Consider the following 20,317-nt stretch of genomic DNA (forward strand, 5'->3'; position numbering starts at 1 on the left):
TTTGTGCAATGTTCTTACTTAAGATAATTTCAGTTCTTGGGTTTCCTTGCTATGCTTCAAATATGTGTATAGTTATATGTTTGAATATGATTTTTTTATTTATGAGTTTAAAGTAGGTGGGTAAAACATGTTAGGAGTTCCCATGACCTGGTTTATTGAAATATTTTATTGCATGAACAGTTTGCTGCAAACTGGTAAATCTGTTATATGGCCATTTTGAATTGTGATTTTTTTTTTTTTAAGTTGCTTAGGATAATTGAACTCATTTTCCTAACTCTGTTCAAGTCCTCTTGATAAGATCCATTGTGGTCAAGTGAGACTTGAATTTTCAAACCAAGCTACTTTTGTTGGTTGGTCTACACTCTTATCCTCTTCTGCAGTTTAGAGTTGTGAATAATGACTGAATGGGTAAATTCAGGGGCAGAAATGAAGTTCTCTATAGTCTCTGCATGATAAGTTTAAAATCTCAATAATCTGATGGAACCCTGAAATACAGCTGCTGCTCTTGAGTTTAGCCAGGCATAGTAGGAGCTGGCAGTGTGTAGCCCAATACATAGTACAAAATTTGTTGTCCAGCCTTAGAAAGAAGGCTTCCCTGATGAAGCTAGAACCTGTTGCTGGGGATGTGGTAATCTTATCTCATTTGCTGCACTAGTTTTGCACTGCAGTCCTTAGTTCCTCACCTATAGACAGTTGTCAAGATTTTTTTATACTTCATTTTTGAAATTTGGAAAGTTATATGTTAGTCTTTATGGCAATGGAAAACTGTTTACCTTTAACAAGTAAAAATGTGATAATTACCTATACATTAAAGTGCAGTCATGCAGTGTTTTGAGAAAGTATGTTCACCTCCTGAACAAAGTTAACATGTGAAGATCGGACCCTTATTTCATTATTACCATATATACTCACATATAAGTTGAGTCTTGAAACCTGAAAAATCAATCATAAAATCGGACCCCAACTTGTGCACCCATTCAAAAAGACGACGCTTAAATTTTTTTTTTTTTTTTTTTTTTTAACATCTTCTTGCCTCCTCGCATCAGTTTCTCAGGCGCATCGAAGTTTGTTGCAGCAGTGCAGTTACCAATTTCTAATGCTACTTCAATGATGTTTACTTTAAAACCAGCTTCATATTTTCTTCTGGTCGAACGTAGATAAGGGATGCTCTTACGATTAAGGTGTACGAGGGTGTGAAGTACAAAAAACAGTGGAAACGTCGCTTCGGAATAGTTTAGGTATTACTGTGTGGTCACGTAGGCACGAGAGAGAGAGAGAGAGAGGTTAGGAGCACACGCTGATAGAGCGCATTGCTGCACCCACATAGAAAAAAAGGCAGTGTGTTCCATGGTTACTCTGTCAGGTGGCCGTTAGCATATCCTAATCTCTTGGACCAATAGCATGAGTTTTCTGCATTCAACCTATAAGAACGACATTATAAAATACCAGAAATTATATGTTAAAATCAACTCCCGCCTTATCTGCGGGATAAGTTATCCACAAGTATATACGGTGTGTAAAGTGCAGCAAATTAAATTTAAAGAGGGTTGTTGTTCCAGGTAGGAAAATACTGAATTTGGTCAATGAGTAGTTGAGTTGGATCAAATATGTGGTAGCACTCTGCCTGCAAGGCCTATTGCACAGCTTATGTTTAGAAGAGCAAAGTATGCTGCCACACAGTCTGGAGGCCTTGAATTGCAGGACTGGAGGTCATTTTATGATGTGAACAAGTGGGCAGAGTAGAAAGTTAAGCTAGTTTTGGACAGTATTGGTCTTAGAACCTAAGAGCTTCTAGAGTGTGAGGTGAACAGACTGGCATGTTTCCTCTAGTTTATTCAACTTCATGCCACCCCTGTGTCTCCATTAATTTGATGCCCACAAGCCCAGTTGGACTGATCACCTACTTGGCGTCTGCCAGTAGATCAAAATGTCCTACTCCAAAAAATGACACCGAAAAGTAGCATTTATTGAACAGTCAAAATACAACGGAATTGCATTTTCTTGTGAGTGTAAGTATAAGCAACCCATCTTTATTATTTGCCAAATCTGATTAAAATTTGTATCTGCTGCACCAAATAAGTGCATGTGATTAGTAAGTTAAGAGTAGCTAGAAGGGCTGACATCTCTCATAAGGATTAGAAAGGTGGTGTAGATTTGAGTTAACCCTACATTCCAATTTTAACACATCATACTAAGATCAATAAAGGTTCCAGAGGGTCTTAACCCCTTATTTCTTAAGATTTTTTTGGCCATTAATGCACCTAAATTATATACCCAAAAATGAACAGCTATTATTCTGCTAATGTAACAAAGGAGCTGCAAATGGCTGAAGAGCAGATGAGCAAAACATTTGAAATTTTTGCAAGAAAGTATATTAATAAAAACATTTGTTTCACATCAATATCAACTAAATAATAAACACAAAAAAATGTTGCTTTAGGGATTTTTCTCTAAAAACTGGATTTTTTTCAGTACATAACCAAGACATTGTATGATGCACAACCCTGGAATAAATTTTCTTTTGTGCCTCATTGTGTCAACTATGATTTACCAAGGTTAGTTTTCATATTCCCTAGCGTTGCAGAGTTGTACTGTTTGGCACACAGTTTACCATTTTTCAAAACATGTTTCTCTTGCACCTGAACAATCTCTCAAAACAAGGATTGCATTTGTGTGAGGTGGGGTGTCATTTATATGTATATCCATATACACTATATTATATATGTCTCTGAATAGACAAGTTAACAATTTGTAATATGTACCTATAGTTATGTATTCATCTAAACCTTTACTTTCAAAATTATTTTTTTGTTGTTGTTGCTTTTTTTCTTGTATTCCACAGCATGAATAAAAGAAGTACATTCCTACATTTTCATTCCAGCTTCTTCTAGTGCTGGGGGCAATGCTTACGCAGGGGACAATATAAAGTGTCTGGTCAACTTAAAAAGCACATGTTTGGTATGCAGGATGTAAATTGGCATAGTCAGAAATAGTGCTTGAAGTGGAGGCGTTTTTATTTTTCTTGGCAATGCAGTAGCATTTGATTGAAGGGTGGTGTTGTCTCTGTGAAATTTTGAGTGCTGCAAAATAATTACATTCGATAGAAGAGTGGTCCCAAGTGAAATTATGAGCCTTGAGACACAGTGACATTCGATTGAAGAACAGAGGGTTGGGGGCGTCCCTTTTAAACTTTCTACGCTGCAAAACAAGTACATTCAATAGAAGAGTGGTCTCTAGTGAAAATACGAGCAGTGTGAAATACAATGACATTTAACTGAAGTGTGTCCGGGCACAAGAAACATTGCAAGTACAGTGTAATGGTACCAAGCTGATGTCATACCTGAGCAGCACCTCTGCATTTAGCTGGTTGTCATTACTGGCCACCTGCTTGTTAAGGTCGTAATAGGCCCACTGTGCCAGTCCCCTCAAGGAAAGCATTAGTATGTGCACCCACTCTGTACGCTTCTAGTGATGAGAGGTAGCAGTACACCTGAAAAAAGTAGAACTCAGTATTGTTTTTTGGGTGGAGGGGTATCAATATCTGGGTCAGGTATTGGAAGGGAATGCAAGCTTGGTTAGCACCTCCGATTCAGCAAGCTGAGTCTGCTATTCCCCGAATTGGACTTTGAGTGCCTTTGTTTCTGTAGTCATGATTAAATGATCACTGGCATGTCCTGCTGTTCTGTCATCTTGCAGTTCACCAGAATTCTGAAGACTACGCCACTGTAAGAAGTAAAGATAGAGACGATCAGTGTTTTAGGACACCCTGAGGCAAACCCTGTATTACTGAATATATTATTTCAAAAAGAAACCTGTGAAAATACAAAAAACAGTCTTCTCAGACTTGAGCACCTATTGAGACTGCCCAAGATGGTGGGTCTTCTGCTCATATAGTAGCTGGGCAGGATGAGGTGGGTCCAGGTGTATGGACACTGAAAGTGATGTTGGTCGTGGAGAGCCATCATTCTTCTGGTCTGCAAAGGGAGGAAAAGAGAGAACATTATCATACAGCGCCACCCCTTGGATTGGTGTAGAATTACCATTAATTGAGCCCTTAAACTGTCTCCCATGACTCTCCCAGCTTCTGATATTTATTTTTTGCAGTAGTAAATGTGTTTCATATAACAGTATGATCTTTAATAAGGTGGCTATTAAACTGACAGCCAAGAGTATGCTGTATTGAGTGTAAGAATGAATTGTGGTACGACTGTAGTTGTGCAACCCTTCAATCAAAGAATATTACTAATTCTTGCTTATCACCCTTGTCCATCCATCCATTTTCCAACCCGCTGAATCCGAACACAGGGTCACGGGGGTCTGCTGGAGCCAATCCCAGCCAACACAGGGCACAAGGCAGGAACCAATCCCGGGCAGGGTGCCAACCCACCGCAGGACACACACAAACACACCCACACACCAAGCACACACTAGGGCCAATTTAGAATCGCCAATTATCACCCTTGTATTCTTTAGAAATAATTTTTGTTCTTAAATAGCTCAGTTTTGACAGATGTGTCATGGAAAGATTTATTGTATTTATTTTCTCATACTAAGCACTTATTTTTTTTATTCTACAAGCAATTTGTAAACATGTCACTAGATGGCACTTCAAGTATTAAAATAATCTATGGTAATGATTTTCATGTATGCATCAGATTAAGTGAATGTTGTTTCTAGGAATATGATGCATTTTCCTTTTTAAAAGCAGTACTGGGTGAAGTGATTTTATGCTGTTAAAGAGTTGTTTGGAAGAACAAGATCTAAAAAGTGATTTTTGAATTTAAACTAATTGCATAACCCTTATGTCAGAAGCCTTGTGGAACAAATTATAAACAAAAAGGAAAGTAATTTACAGATCAGTAGCAGTACCAATAAAATGCACAGACTTATTATTATGGTTTTGAATATAATAATAAACTGGAAGAAAATTAAAAATCAGCTTGAGAACACAATTAGTTTATTTTACAATGAGAGAGACAACAGGTATGGCTTTTATGTACTGATGCTTTAGAACCTACAGAGGCAGATGGTTTAGTGTTGCTACTACAGTAACAGTACTACAGTAACAGCTCTAGAATTCTGGATAGAGTTCTGGATCTAGATTCCAGCCTAGCGAGTATCTGTCTAGACTTGTTGTACACCCAATATCTGTGTGTGGATTTTTGTCTGGGTTGTACTTTTTTTTTTTTTTTCCTTCACTTACATGCCAAACACATGGATGTTAGGGGAACTCTCATCCATGTGAGTATACTCTGTGATAGACAAGCACACTGTTAGGTTTGGTTTCTACCTTGAATCGATATTGCCAGGAATAGGCTCAGAGTGTAAACTGGATTAAATCTTCACGTTTGATAACCAATGAATACTAGCTGCAACTGTGTTTCTGCTCTAACAGTCCACAGATGTTTATTCTTTGTTTTTATGCTCATGTGTTTTTTTTTCTTTTATGTAAAGTAAATAATTATGTATTGTTCTTATTAATTTACCTGCAGTAACAGTCTTGTGTTCTTTTAATAGGTTTTAAAAAATACCTCCTGGTAAGTATTCTCTTTTCTGTTAACTACTTATTTCTTGAAATGTTTTGCTGTGTTTTTATTATAAGCTGGGAGACGAAAATTGACAGTGTTTTAAGAACATAACAAAGCTCAAGGACTGACTACAGTTCAATAAAGCTGAAATAACATTATAGTAAAAATAAAATGGCAACCATAATTCTTGTACCTTAACTGTAGAAAAGCCAACTTAGCCTGTTTGAACAACATTGAAATAAATATTTAATTTTACTTTTATAAAAAAATATACGTTTTTCTCACTATTGAATATAATAATCATTTCTAGTGTATGAGGGAAGCCCCCCAGTCTATTCTTACATTGACAATACATCTAAAGCAATTTGTATCTGTTGTGAAAAGTATTGGCTTCTGTCCAGGTCCACAGGAATATGTTCTGTACGGCTTGTTACAAACAAACAATCAGACTTGCCTTTACTCTAGTTGACAAGTGCTATGGTGTGGTGCCAGATGGCTCCAACTACTGTCCTCCTCAAATTTAGTGCTTTTCGATTGTAATGATTTGTATGAGATAAAAAGGATAGAATCGGAATAATGCCATAAGATAAATGTCAGATAATAAAGTAATTGTGTTATAATTGTAGTTTAGGGTGACATTAAGCACCAAAAATTTTAATATTAAATGTATATTTTAAAACATTAGTATTAGACTATTTGCATCAGTGACTGTTACTTAAGTAAACTATGGATATATACAAATAGACTGAACTTTGCACCCAGCTGTTAGAATTCTGTATGGTAGTGCAGTGGATAACGTTGACTAAATGTGCCATCTTTGTTAAGTTAGTAGTTTCTCCCTATATTTGCATGAAATTTAGTTTTTTCTGGGTACTGCAGTATTCTTCCCACGTCCGAAAGACACGTGTGTTAGTTGAATTGGTAGTGTGCCTTGTGCTGAACTTCTACTCCATCCAGGTTTTGGGCCTGCTTTGCACCTGATCCTGCAGGGATAAGCTTCACCTTCTAAATTTAACAAGCTTTAGTAATCCCCACCTATTTGTGTGGTACTTCCCCTGGTGGGTGAATAATTCTTTTTTTGGGTTTTTAAATCATAAAAAAGCTATTTGTATAGAGCATTAGCTTCCAAATAGTTATATGTGTCAGTTTGCAAAGCTGTTTCATACTGGGATGTTTTACCACCTCACAAAGTCTTTTGTAATTTTTATGTACCTGTGCTACACTAGCCTCGGTATAAAATTTGCTTGCCTACTCTACAGGTTATCTTACAAAGCCAGATGTTGAAACATCACATTCACTTTGCCATTCCGGAGGTAGTTCTATTTAGCAGGTTTCATTTGAACCTGAAAAACCAAGGGGAGTCAAACCACATTACTTTGCGCCCTTACACATTATCTTTTACTCTTAAGCCAAATTTGACAAAGATCCCAGTGAACAAAAATAGAAACATCTGGTGCATTTTCTTAGAATATTCAATTTTAAGTATGCTGTCTATACTTTGTTCATCATGAATTTAAAGAAATATTACATTTTTCTTTTACTGTTTCATACATTACATCAGAGAAACATTTTAGTGTGGCTACTTGAAAGACATGCAGTTTTTGTCTAAAGTTGGTTTCCTGCTAAATGGAAGATTAGGTTTCATTAAGAATGAAATTAGCAGGGTATTTTATAATATGTTACTTTAAAGTCTGTAAATTCTACATGCATAATTCAGGTTTTTGTCCATATTTCTAACATTTTCATTGAAATTGTAATAATAAAAGGAGTGAACAAATAACAAGTTTAGCTTTCTCAATTGTGTTGCAGTCACTTTTTAAATTAACTTTAGCTGCAGCAACTTGAATATGGAGTTCTCTTCAATCCTATGCTAAATTGCTTCAGCTTAATAACAAACATTAGCTTTCCACATGAACCTGCTTGTTGTAGGTCCTTCCTCAAAATTTCATTTGGTTTTTGGTTTGGTCTTTGTCCATTCCAAAACATTATTATTATTTTAATTTCTTCTACCTTTGATGTCCAATGACAGATTTTCTTCTATGAAGCTCCCCAACCAACCTCACTTGGATAAACTTTTTGAAATTTGTCATATTGTAATGGAGTTATAAAGGCACTGTTGGTTTATTATATTGTGAATGGTGATTACTATTTACCCACTTAAGGTGTTTCAATAGGAGTTAAGGTAGTATCAGCAAACAAAGAGTATAGATACAATAGAGGTTATATTGATCTTGAAGCTGCAATTAAGCTGAGTCACCTTCTGAAGATTTTCACATGTCAGTTCCAATATGAGTTGGTGTGCTAGTGCAAAGGCAAAAATAGGATAGCCTTAGTCTCCATTTTAGAAAGGTTATCAATTTTAAAAAATGCACCCATTGATCAAAACTAGCTTAAAAAAAAGGACAACAAACAATAGTAGAAAGGTATTTTACGTCTAAGAAAACACAGTTTTTCAAATCTGTCCATACTTGCATTTGCTTTATTATTGTTTTGTAATATTTTACTCTACTTTCCCCTTTTATATTATTAATATGTAGCCTTTGTCAGAATGCCTTAAATCTCACAAATTTAGCACTGTTTATAAGGTATTGTAGTATATAACTTCTCCCCACCTTCCCTTCTACATCTATAAGCTCAGGCAATTAGGTGTAGTAAAAGACAAGCAGGAGTTAAGTTACAATTTAAACAATGTATTATTGATAATATTCATAAATAATAACAATATGCAAAGTACATTTGAATATTGGTAACCATACAACCTGATAAATGGTGATGTGTAGTTTCAGGCGGCACACAGACTTGTTTGTTACTTAAAATGTCTCTTAGTTAAGGCATCATTTGTGGTCAGCTTTCTTCAGAACAGACTGCATGCCTGTCTCAATATGGCTGCCGAGCTGTGCTCGTCATTGTGTTGTCCTTTTCAGTCCATGATGTGTGATGGTCTTTCATCAGTTTGGTAAGAGAGAGAGGGGGGGTGAAATTTAAATTTATAGGTTTTCTGTCCAACCCCTAGGGCCAATAGGGCGTTGTGGTACTTAAAGGCTTTTCATACAAGCCAGTTCCAAACAGCCATACTTCAGACCAATGGGGGGATAGAACATCTTCACACCTGCCCTCCAAACCAGATGTTAAGGTAAAGTTTGTCAGTTAGGAAGCCTGGTTTTCCTGTGAGGGTTGACTGAGAGACGTTAGCAGAGAAACACTTACCAAACTTGTTGGAGGCACTTCCCCCCCAACCCTGTTGTAAAATTACCCTAAAAGGGAGGAAGGGGTTCTTAAACCATCAAACCATTGCTGTTATTATCAATAATGTAATACTAATATTATATTGCTTTGTCTAAGTTACAAATAAAGACATACAAAATATTTATCAACTTGTATGCAAAATTTCACATCACGACAATTATTATTGCCATTTGATCAGCACTGGGCACTAGACTTACACACATGCATTCACTTACACCAGACCAATATAAAGTATCAAGTGAAGTAATCTCTGTGTCTTTGGGAAGTGGGAGAAAACCGGAGCACTTGGAAAAAATCCACACAGGTACATTCCCTGGCTCAGATGTGAACCCAGATGTGAGCTTTGGAGGTTTATGGCATTAAAACTTTCACTATACCATTGGAGTTCCTTTGTTTATTTTTAAGATTGTTCAGTTTAGTTGATTTTTGCCAGAATAAATGATTAGAGCTTGCAATATATTCTTAGAAATGGTTCCACTGTCTTTAACCTGACCTGCTTTCTCTTTAAAGGGATCACATTCTAGACAGTGACTTTTGTTCCAGTAAAATCCATGAGGTCATGCAAAGTATGTCCGCTTTCCAGAAGGGATTAAGAGGGAAAATACCTGTACTTCGCCCTTTACATAACGTGTTCCAAGGTGTGTAAAATATATTAAATTGGAATTTCTATTTAGGTTTACATATGAATTACATAATGCAGTAATCCCTTGCTGTATCGCGCTTCGCCTTTTGCGGCTTCACTCTATCGCGGATTTTATATGTAAGCATATTTAAATATATATCGCGGATTTTTTGCTGGTTCGCGGATTTCTGCGGACAATGGGTCTTTTAATTTCTTGTACATGCTTCCTCAGTTGGTTTGCCCAGTTGATTTCATACAATGGCTGAGAAGCTACCCAACTTACTTTTCTCTCTCTCTCTCTTGCGCTGACTTTCTCTGATCCTGACGTAGGGGGATTGAGCAGGGGGGGCTGTTCGCACACCTAGACGATACGGACGCTCGTCTAAAAATGCTGAAAGATTATCTTCACGTTGCTACCTTCTGTGCAGCTGCTTCCTGAAGCGACATGCTGCACGGTGCTTCGCATACTTAAAAGCACGAAGGGCACGTATTGATTTTCAATTGTTTGTTTTTCTCTGTCTCTCTCTATCTCTCTCTTTCTCTGCTCCTGACGGAGGGGGTGTGAGCTGCCGCCTTCAACAGCTTTGTGCCGCGGTGCTTCGTATACTTAAAAGCCAAACAGCCCTATTGATTTGTTTTCTTTTCTCTATCTCTCTGTCTTGTCATGGAGCACAGTTTAAACTTTTGAAAAAGAGACAAATGTTTGTTTGCAGTGTTTGAATAACGTTCCTGTCTCTCTACAACCTCCTGTGTTTCTGCGCAAATCTGTGACCCAAGCATGACAATATAAAAATAACCATATAAACATATGGTTTCTACTTTGCGGATTTTCTTATTTCGCGGGTGGCTCCGGAACGCAACCCCCGCGATGGAGGAGGGATTGCTGTATTTCAATATTTTTTTTTATTGGTAAGCAATATCCACAATATAGCTAAAATTGAATGAGGGGTATTTTTCAAATTTAAAAGTATGAAGGCTTTAAAAATATTTAGTTGCTTTTTCTTTGGGGAGGGTTTTCTTTTTCATTGAAAACCTAAATATGCAGTTTTTGTTAATTATGTCAACACAGAGAACAGCCTTGTTGCTTGAGTTACACACCAAAATAAACATTCAAATGAATTTATTTTTATGTTATTAGTACTAGGTTGTTGAATTGTGTTAACCATTGTGAATGTAGCTGAAGTCAAGCAAACATGTGCGCAATTCATTTTTATGAATTTATACACCACATAAAACAGACTTGCCCAGAGAGTGCAAATAGACACGTTACGACCAGGGTGAAAAAACAGTGTGTGCGTTTTTTTTTTTCTTTAAACACTTTGTCCTGAACTGCACACTTTTATGAACTATGTGTGCTTGATCACAGTGGTTTGAGTGGTATATTTTACTAATATTTGAACTGAAGAAGTCAGTGTTTACACCTGTGTTTACACTAGCTGTTAGTCTTTTATTAAAGCGATATTTGCATTACACTAGCTGTTAGTCTTTTATTAAAGTGATATTTGCATTACACTAGCTGTTAGTCTTTTAAAGCGATATTTGCATGTCAAGTAAACTCAGGGAGCATGCACTGGTACAGTGCGTTGCCGCACCCACTACACGATGAAACCACTCGGGATCCCAGTTGGCAATCCCGTAGGCATACATACGGTCCAGTCCCACCCTCCATAAAAGACCCTCTATCTGTCGCAGCCAGATGTTACGTGGGCGACCCCTTGGCCTGGTCCAGCCACTCGGGTCCCCAACAATGAGGATCTTACGAGCCAGATCACCCTCGGGGAAACACACCAACAGGCCATAGGGCCGTAACTGACACTCCCTCACAATGCAGGTAATGTGCCTCATTCGGGACTCCATGAGCAACCTGCTCATTCGACACAATGTCAAACCAACGTGTCCAAGGATTTTCTGGAGAGACACAGTACCAAAGGAGTCCAGTCTTCGTCTCAGGTCACTGGATAGCGTCCATGTCTCGCAACCATATAACAAGACAGGAAGCACCAGGACTCTAAAGGCTTTTGCATAGATAACGGGAGCACCACACACTCCTTTCCAGCGACCTCTTGACCCCTCATGCTCTCCCAATCCGTCTACTGACTTCATAGGAAGAGTCACCAGAGACATGAATGTCACTGCTGAGGTCAGTAAACCTCTCGACAAGGTCAACACTCTCTCCGCAGACAGACACACTGCTGATGGCTGTGCCCAAGAGGTCAATAAAGGCCTGGATCTTGGTTTTTATCCAGGACACTCGTAAGCCTAGACACTCAGATTCCTCGCTCAGTCTCTCGAGAGCCTCGATCAGAGCCTCCATTGACTTCACAAAGATCACAGCATCGTCAGCAAAGTCAAGATAATTGCATGATTAGATATTTTTTACTGCTGCATTTTAAACAAATCAACTGCTGAGAAATCTTTTCAAAAGGCTTAGCTGTGCACCAGTAAAAACCAAACCTCCTTCATTTCAGACTAAATGAATTTTGAAAGTTAGACTTTAACATACAGTCATCTCCAAATGGTATATTAAATAAATGATATCTAGATATTATGCTCAGATCCACACACTAAGAAATTCAGCAATGCATTTTCAACTTTTGTTAGACTAACTAAATGGACAGCTAGATACTACTACTACTACTACTACTACTACTACTACTACTACTAATAATAATAATAATTCACATAGGCCTTCAAAATCTAGTAGCAGTTTTAAGGATTTTGTTTTTTGCATCTAGTAAAGGTGTCAAGCATAGCTAGTGAGTTATTGATGCCCCATGGCTGATATTGAAGTGATTTTGAGAAATCAATGAAAGCTTGGAATCTACCCAAATTAAGCTGTCACACCAACTACTCAACAGGATAGAAACAGTCTCTAGCAGCCTTGTATTGTCATAAGTTAAAGGTGAACTTCATGCATGGTGAAATTTCTACTTGTTTTGATGTACAAAGATAGAAACACGTAATATAACTTATTTTTTAATTTTCCGTGTGAACAATGACTGAATTTAAGATCTGGGATGTTCAGTCAATTTATTTGTTCTAATTTGTTTAACTTCTTAGCTAATATAACAGGTAGCATGTTTTAATCAAGTTTTCCTTATAGTATGGACAAAGTTGGGAATTTTGGACTACTGTCACAAATTGGAAATTCTTTTGTCAGTCTGCGGGGTTACCAGTTTTTCAAATCTACTAGTCCAGATGTGATTTCTAGTAGCCCAGCTTTATATACAGAGTGGAAGGTTACCTGCATCATTTTACAGCAAAGTTTTGTTGTACATGAGTGCATAGCACTGTTCTGCCACAATATAAAGACAGTCTTCTCATGGAAGAGAATATTTTAGTAAATAGACTAGTCTAAGTTATCGTTGTAGATGTCAGTGGTTTGAAGTGCACCATGCAGTGTCTACTGTATATGTCTGTTATATGCCATTTGGTATAGGAGTCGTAAAAGCAGTGTTAATGTTTGTGATGTGCCTTCAATAGGAATGACAAATGCAGTGCATTTTATTACTAAAAATGTTTGTGATGCACCATCTTTTGAAATCACAGACATGGCACTAGGACAGACACACATACTTATTGATTTATTAAGTTGGATGATTTTTGAAGGATTATGACATATTTATGCATGGTCCTTTTTCCAATGTACACAAATATATTTTATCAAAATGAACTGAAATTCTGCATTAATGTTAATCGGTACAGGTAGTCATCGACTTACGACAATGTTCAGCTCCGGTGGGCCAGTCGTAAGTCGATCTGGACATAAGACGCGGACTGATAAACGTATTCAAACCTGACCATATGTATTATACTGTATAATACATTCCTTGTATCCTTTTTTTAATCCTCATTCTTTACACATTGTGTAGATTTTCTACTTTTTTGTAAGTTATTTTTTTTTATTTTATTCTTTTGTTTTGTTATAACACTTGCTTGCATGGTTTCTGAACCTTGAACAGCTTCACGATTCCTTTCTTTATCTGTTTTATGTTACAGTATCAGTGTGAATCTCTCCCTGGATTCTTTATGTTAACTATGAGAAAAGGAGTACCGGCAGAGTTTGCATATGTTTTCTGTTTTTGTATTTTAGCCGGTTATAATAATAAATATTAAAAGATTAAAAGTGCAGTGTGGTTTCATTACTCCTTCATTGCGGTTTGCACGAAGCAGCACATCCTGAGTCACAATGTAAAGGCTTCGGATGTTAACCAGATTCAAAGCCAAACCGCAGCAGTACAGCATGTGCAGAGAAGAAAGGCTACAATGGATTAACTTAGAGTCACATGCGATTGCATTCACTTTCTTTCCTCCACGTACTGCTTGATCACTTTCATTTTTGTATCAAGATCAATTGCCTTTTTTCCTGTAAATGTAAGTTAAATGCAATTAAACATAGTTGAAACTGCTGCAGGTAATAAACTGATATCAAGATGAATCAGTCACTGCATATGGAGCTGGCGTGGCCAAAACTGTTGTTTGCACGTGAGACACAGTAGTGGCTGTTAAGTCGAATGCTCATAAAACGCACAAGTCTTAAGTCAACGACTACCTATATATCCTTCACACTGTCAAACACCTTTTGTTGACCACAGCAGGTGATCTGTGTATACAGCTGCATTAAAATTTGTCACACTTAGATCATTAGGTGGGTATCTCATGCTAGTAAAGATGAGGTTTAGGCCTGAAAAACTATGTTCACACTGCACAGTGCTTTGGCTAATAGGAAGCATTTTCACAATCAAATTAGGCAAAAAATAAATATTCAAATTAAAAAGTAAGTAAATGTTCAAATATATTCAAACTTGGTTAAATGATTCAGGATGTTAAATGTGTGTTTATACATGCTTTTTTTAATGGTTTATTATTGTGGTAACGTCCTAAGCAGCCAGAGCAAGAATAAACACCAACAGCAAAACAAAGCCATCAGAATCCCAAGCAGCTACACCCTATAAAAGTGAAACATCTGCACCACAGTCTTGTTTTCAGTCTAGCACTGATGGGCGGGTTGATAAAATCTCAAAAAGCTGCTCAGTTTGTTGGGCACAAATGAACTGTCCCTCATCTTCGTCACTCAGCTGTTCTGTACTTTTACAAAATGTGCTGTCCCCTGGACTCCACCCCAACCCTGCTTCCCATTTCTCACAACTGTCCTTCCAGCAGGCTGACACATTACAATATGTTTGTAGCACAGAATACCAGCTGAGTGTTATAACAGGAAGCATACAACAACACTGTCATAAGCACTTCATGTTTTGCAGAGGCACAACAAGTTAAAAAAAAAAAAAGTATTAAATATTAATAAAAATATAGCAAAACATGGTGCCAGCACATATGACTTGTAAAGAGTTGAGCTCCTTATCATGGCTTCTCTTATGGCTTGCTGTCTTGACAAGGTTCAGGTGACAGGATGAGAATAGCAAGCAAAGTAAAAGAGCAGGCAAGAGGCAGGCTTGAAAGCTAACTTGTTTTATTAGTTTGGAGGTGACCAATGGGCAAGAGCAGGGCATCATTTACAGTATATCGCACCATTCAGGACCTGTGGACTAACAAGGAAAAGCTGCACCTATGAGGCTTAAAGGATCATCGCATTGTCAAGTCGGGGTCTGCACAATCTGTCTAGGTTTTGTTTTGTTTTTTTTCCTCCGACTTAAACAAACTGGTATTTTAAGAAGGGTGGCCTGAATATTTTTAATTGCACCTCACTGTTTTAGCCATTATTTATCAAACCAGCAGTCAGAGACTAATTGTGGGATGCAGCCTGTTGGCTGACACTGATGAGGCTCTTTAACAGAGTAGTGGGATAGAAAAAGAAAAAACTACGCTATGAAGGAGTCTGGCTCCAAGTTTTACTAATGAAGATCACAAGCTAACCATGCAAAATTACCAAAAGGCTGTTTGTGGAAGTGAAGTACAAAAACTGACCAGTAAACTACTGCAGCTTTACATAACACATCTGCAGTAACTCAGTGCCAAAATTAGTGCAGGTAATTGATTTCTAAAGGGTAATGTCCATTTCCTAAGGCTGAACAATTTGTTACAGGACCATTGTTGGTACATTCAAGTCATCACATGTGGATAAGAAGCTACTGAATATTTAGGTTCTTTTTTATCTGTATGTAGTAAGCCCTGTCAGTTGAAAAAAGTTGCCTGCTGCACCAGTGTGCATTTTTGTTTTCTAGTTCATGAAATGACACCGCACTGCATCAGCATTTGTTAAATATTGCAGTCTGACAAGTAAGTTAAACTTCTTAATGTTACTGTGCTTTCTCACCTTTTCAGTCTTAAAATTAGTTCTACACAATAGCAAAGCACTGCTTTTATATGTGGCTTCGACATGTTGTCAGCTACAACACACTACATTCTCTGACTTTAGTGGTGATGTTGTCCCCTCCCTGCAGTCATTGCTACTTTGTTAGAATATCATCTGTATTTAATCCACTGATAACTTTTGAAATACTGGAAGAACATTATTTTCCATTTATTGTTATCACAATGCTGCTTATATTTCCTCATTTTGTCCTCAACTTTTTTTTTTTATCCACAACTAAGCTTGGGTTAATTATTGTCTTATTTTGCAGTAAATGACGAGAGGATTTGATTATCTTTTGTCGTTATTGCCCTTACTGCTCCAGTTCTTCAAAACTAATGCTGTTGATTTTATTGTCCGTGGTGTCTGGACTACCAATTTGTCAACCACTGTGTCAGGATATCTGATATTGACAGCTGAGTGTGGCTGAAGAATAAGCCATTGGACAGTGACGAATGTTCACTATCAGCTATCAGTACCAGAAGGAAAAAGTGACTGATATTTGATAATGACCAATGAAATCCACAGAATAAGCCTGCTGATGGTAAAGTGTTGTCACTAGGTATTTCTGGTAGAAGAGACTTGAGGAAGTTGCCACTTTAGATGTGAATAAAATTCCATTGCAACAGTGACAATGGTGAAATTTAACAGAGTAAAAGTACATTATTTTGTTTATAGGTGTACTTAAATAAAGTATCACTGCCAAAAACAAGTGAAAACTAATTTCTCCAGAAATGTACTCACGTAAATGTAATGTGTTACAATCTCTGGTGATGACACAGTTGGTATACACTATGCAAGGGGTGCATTTTTTTCCACACAAAGCTGGCTTATTTTTCTGTTGAATAAATAATAACAGTAAAATTTGCCATGCATTATTTGGCATCTGTGGTTCAATTCATAGTATGTTAGGACTTAGTGAAGATTGGATGATTTTTAGTTATGTCTTGATATCTGAAAAGGAAGAGATGAAAGAGGGTGTAATTGCATTTTCACTTGACAGAAAGGGCCCCAAGATAATTGTCTATTTGATTCTACTTGCTTTTTATTTAACTTAATGACAGAAGTAAGAGCTGTAATAGACTGTAAACAATCACTTGGAAGTGGCGAAAGGTTTTTTTTTTTTTAATGTAATGTCCACCTGTTTTATATAATACAGTAAAACCTTGGCGAGTAACTTGGTCTGCGAGTGTTTTGCAAGACGAGCTAAAAAAAATACATTTTAACTTGTTAAACAAGCAAGTTCTTGCAATACGAGTAGTACGTATATGCTTTGTCTGCTGAGCGTCACATGATCACAACTGAGCTGATTCGCACAACTGAGCTGATGGTCCATCTCTCTCTCTCTCTTACTGCGGAATTGTGGGTAATCATCTCCCATTCTCGTGTCAGTCGACGTGCCTCAGTCATATAGTCAACATCCGTATGCGTGTATACTGTTTACTATAGCATTGTGACCACGTGTGTGTTGTAATATGTAAGTTCCTGTCTTGCACCCCAAAACACGAAGCTGAGTCTCAGTACTTTAGCAAAACCAGCTTTATTCAGCGTGAAACAGGAACAGCAGGGTTATTTATTGTAGTGGAGTCTGCCACTCTCCTATACACAGACACAGCAGTCAGGTAGGGTCGTGGCCAGGTTAGTGGCCAAGTAATACTGTGCCCTGCATTTATAATGTTCCTTGTATTACCCATCGACAGCAGGTGCTTATAACTTGACTGCGATCTTTTGGGATTCACTTTTACGGCAAACTGCTACAGCGCTGGGAGCCTGCGGTTGCTTCGGGATGCTGTTTCCGCATGTCATCCCGTTGGGTGGAATCCCAAAAGAGTTTAGAAACCTTACAGTGCGTAAAGCATTTTTTAAATTTTGTGTCCAAGTGTAGTGACTCTTCAGGCAAAAGCAACTGTCATTGGAGAGGTTCCTTGTTAAAGTCGCAAAAAAAGATTCCAGTGAGCCAATAGATAGCAGTGAAAATCATCCTACACAATAACCCTTCTCTCTCTCGTCTCCCTCACACCAGCCATGATTCTTTTCAAAGGTAAAGTGCAGGTTAATTTGTTTTATGTATTTTTACTTTATATTTTGTATTAATCATTTTTTATATGAATAGTTTTGGGTTGTGAAATGAATCATCTGAGTTTCCATTATTTCTTATGGGGAAATCTGCTTTGATATGCGAGTGCTTTGGATTACAAGCACGTTTCCGGAACGAATTATGCTTGCAATCCAAGGTTCCACTGTACAGGTCTTCAGTAAACTGTTTGGCAAACCAAAATGGACAATTTGTTTTGAAAATCACTAACTGAAAGAAGTTAAATTGAAATAGTTGGGTAACTTAATGTATATAAACTGTTTTATATACTGTACGTTTGAAAAGAAAACACATTTTGCCCACAAATATCATAAGTTTACTTGCATCTACTGGAGTGTTTATCTATTGCTTCATTTCAAAAAAGCTGTTGTTTTCTTTTTTTTTTAGTTGAAGAAATATTATTGGATCCAAAGACTGCCCATGCACAGTTAAAGATCAGTCGAAGTCATTCTGCCGTCTGTGCCATGAAAGAAATTATCATTAAGGACCAGAATTCAGAAAGGTTCAAACAGTCATTCAATGTGCTTGGAATTGCTTCTTTCAGCAGTGGTCGACATTACTGGGAGGTTACAGTGAGAGGACTCCCCACGTGGGCCTTGGGACTTGCCTTGAACAGTATCTCCAGGGAACCACCAGGCTGTAAACTGGGAAGTAATGAAAAGTCTTGGTCCCTGTCCTACTCCAGAAGTCGGAACCAGTTTTGCGCCCAGCACAACTTGCTTGTTTTTTCATTCATGGTTAACAGGACACCAGAGAAAATAGGCTTGTTCTTAGATGTGGAGAGTGGAATTTTAGCCTTTTATGATGCCAACGTAATCGAGTGCCTTTACACATTTTACTGCAGCTTTAAGGAGCCTGTATATCCTGCCTTTTGTCCTAGATTTCATATAGATGTGGAGTATGTTGCTGACAAAATGCAAATACAAAACGGCACCATCAAGTAACACCACAATTTGTTTCTGACAATCAAATAAGTAACACTGGCATACATTTTGAGAAAATTTTGATTTGGAGAATCATTACTTTGAATCTGGAACAGAAGTACAGGTTTAAAATAAAAAATTGAATTGAATTATGTATTCCCAACATTTTTGAGGTATCCATGAAAATTGCATTATTTACTGTAGCCACACACCAAGAGCGAAGCTCACTTGTGGAAGATGTCTTCCAGTACAATAAATAATTAGCAACGCTTTTTCAGTATATCTGCACCTCCAACACTGATAGGTAACTTTAAAAAATACATATATAAGTAAGCATATTATGTTCTCAAGGTGTATATTGTGATTTTTATTTGTTTTTTTTATTATTATTATTTTCAGCTCTCTCCTTAAGATGATGCACATATGCACTAAAGTTCAGCCTGTTTGTTGTTTACTCTACAATGTACTCTTTACACTTATTTATACTTCTGTTCAGTTAGGAATTCTTTTCATAATTGTTACTGTGTACATTTATTTTAAGTAAATGTTCAGAATTTCTTGTTTTTCATGTTAAATGCATATACCAAAACACTGTGCATTAAATTGTATTTCTTCCACCTTCAGGCTTTAAATTTTAATACACCTTTTATGAGTATACAATGATCGAGCATGCCGGGCCCATAGCCTTACCACCAATTCTTCCAGCGTCGGTGACAAATACTGTATTTGCACAAATAAATGCGATGTTCAAATAAATTGCACAGCAGAGGTAATATGGAAGAAATAAATAACTCACTTAAATACACACTGCGGCATATCTTTGAGTTGATAAATAACAGCTCACTAAAATACAATATCTTAAAAGAAGTTAATTGTAAGATGGATGGTCAGTCTTTTCAAAACTTTCCTTAAAACACCAAGACCCTTGAATTTGTGGTCACTGGAATTAACTATGCACACTGATACATGGTGTTGTGTGAAAACTGGGGATTATCATGCGATGAATAGTGCGAAAATTCTCGATGCAAATACACACCAAAGCATTGTAAATGACACGCTAGTAGCTGATATTTTGTCTGTTTATTTTATTTTATAGATTTTATAAAAGTCAGTTAAGCAATGGATTACTAATCATTTAAAGCATTAATGATCCACAAATTAGTATTATTTTTACACAGTTTTTATAACCAAAAGTTGAGAAAGTGAATCCAGCATCCAAATAAATGCCATGCTCTAATGAACAGAGCAGAAAGGTTATTCTGAAAGAAACCCTAGGCTGTGGTGTCTGTTTTTGCAAGTACACTATAAAGCAAACATTTCTTTTTCATTAAAGCACATGAAGCACATTGCTATTCTACAAACCTGTCTTTCCATATCAAATTGTATGATATTTGGCTTTAAATGACAAAACCTCCAACTGATCTGCTGTTGATGTATTGTACTTGTATGTCTGTCAACCATGAAATTCCTGTGCTCCTCTGATAAATTTCTCCTGGTGCTGACCTTACTTTTTGTAGTCAACGTATGTATGTGTCGTAATTTCCACAACAACTGATAGAAACATGGATGTCAAAAGTCCAGTTTATGGTGAAT

The 20,317-nt window shown here is 37.1% G+C and overlaps 1 protein-coding gene across 1 annotated transcript in view; it reads left to right on the forward strand.

The window, feature by feature from the left end:
• Positions 1 to 19,347, forward strand: part of LOC114659127 (E3 ubiquitin-protein ligase Midline-1-like) — a 30,678-nt gene extending 11,331 nt beyond the window's left edge. Inside the window, exons 4-6 of the mRNA XM_028811389.2 lie at positions 5,518 to 5,537; positions 9,285 to 9,412; positions 18,189 to 19,347. Coding sequence (XP_028667222.2) covers positions 5,518 to 5,537; positions 9,285 to 9,412; positions 18,189 to 18,745 — 705 coding nt within the window. The 3' untranslated portion in view covers positions 18,746 to 19,347. The remainder of the gene's footprint in view (positions 1 to 5,517; positions 5,538 to 9,284; positions 9,413 to 18,188) is intronic.
• The last annotated feature ends 970 nt before the right edge of the window (positions 19,348 to 20,317 follow it).

The sequence above is a fragment of the Erpetoichthys calabaricus genome, chromosome 10 (genome assembly GCF_900747795.2).
Source record: "Erpetoichthys calabaricus chromosome 10, fErpCal1.3, whole genome shotgun sequence".
Classification (NCBI taxonomy): domain Eukaryota; kingdom Metazoa; phylum Chordata; class Cladistia; order Polypteriformes; family Polypteridae; genus Erpetoichthys; species Erpetoichthys calabaricus.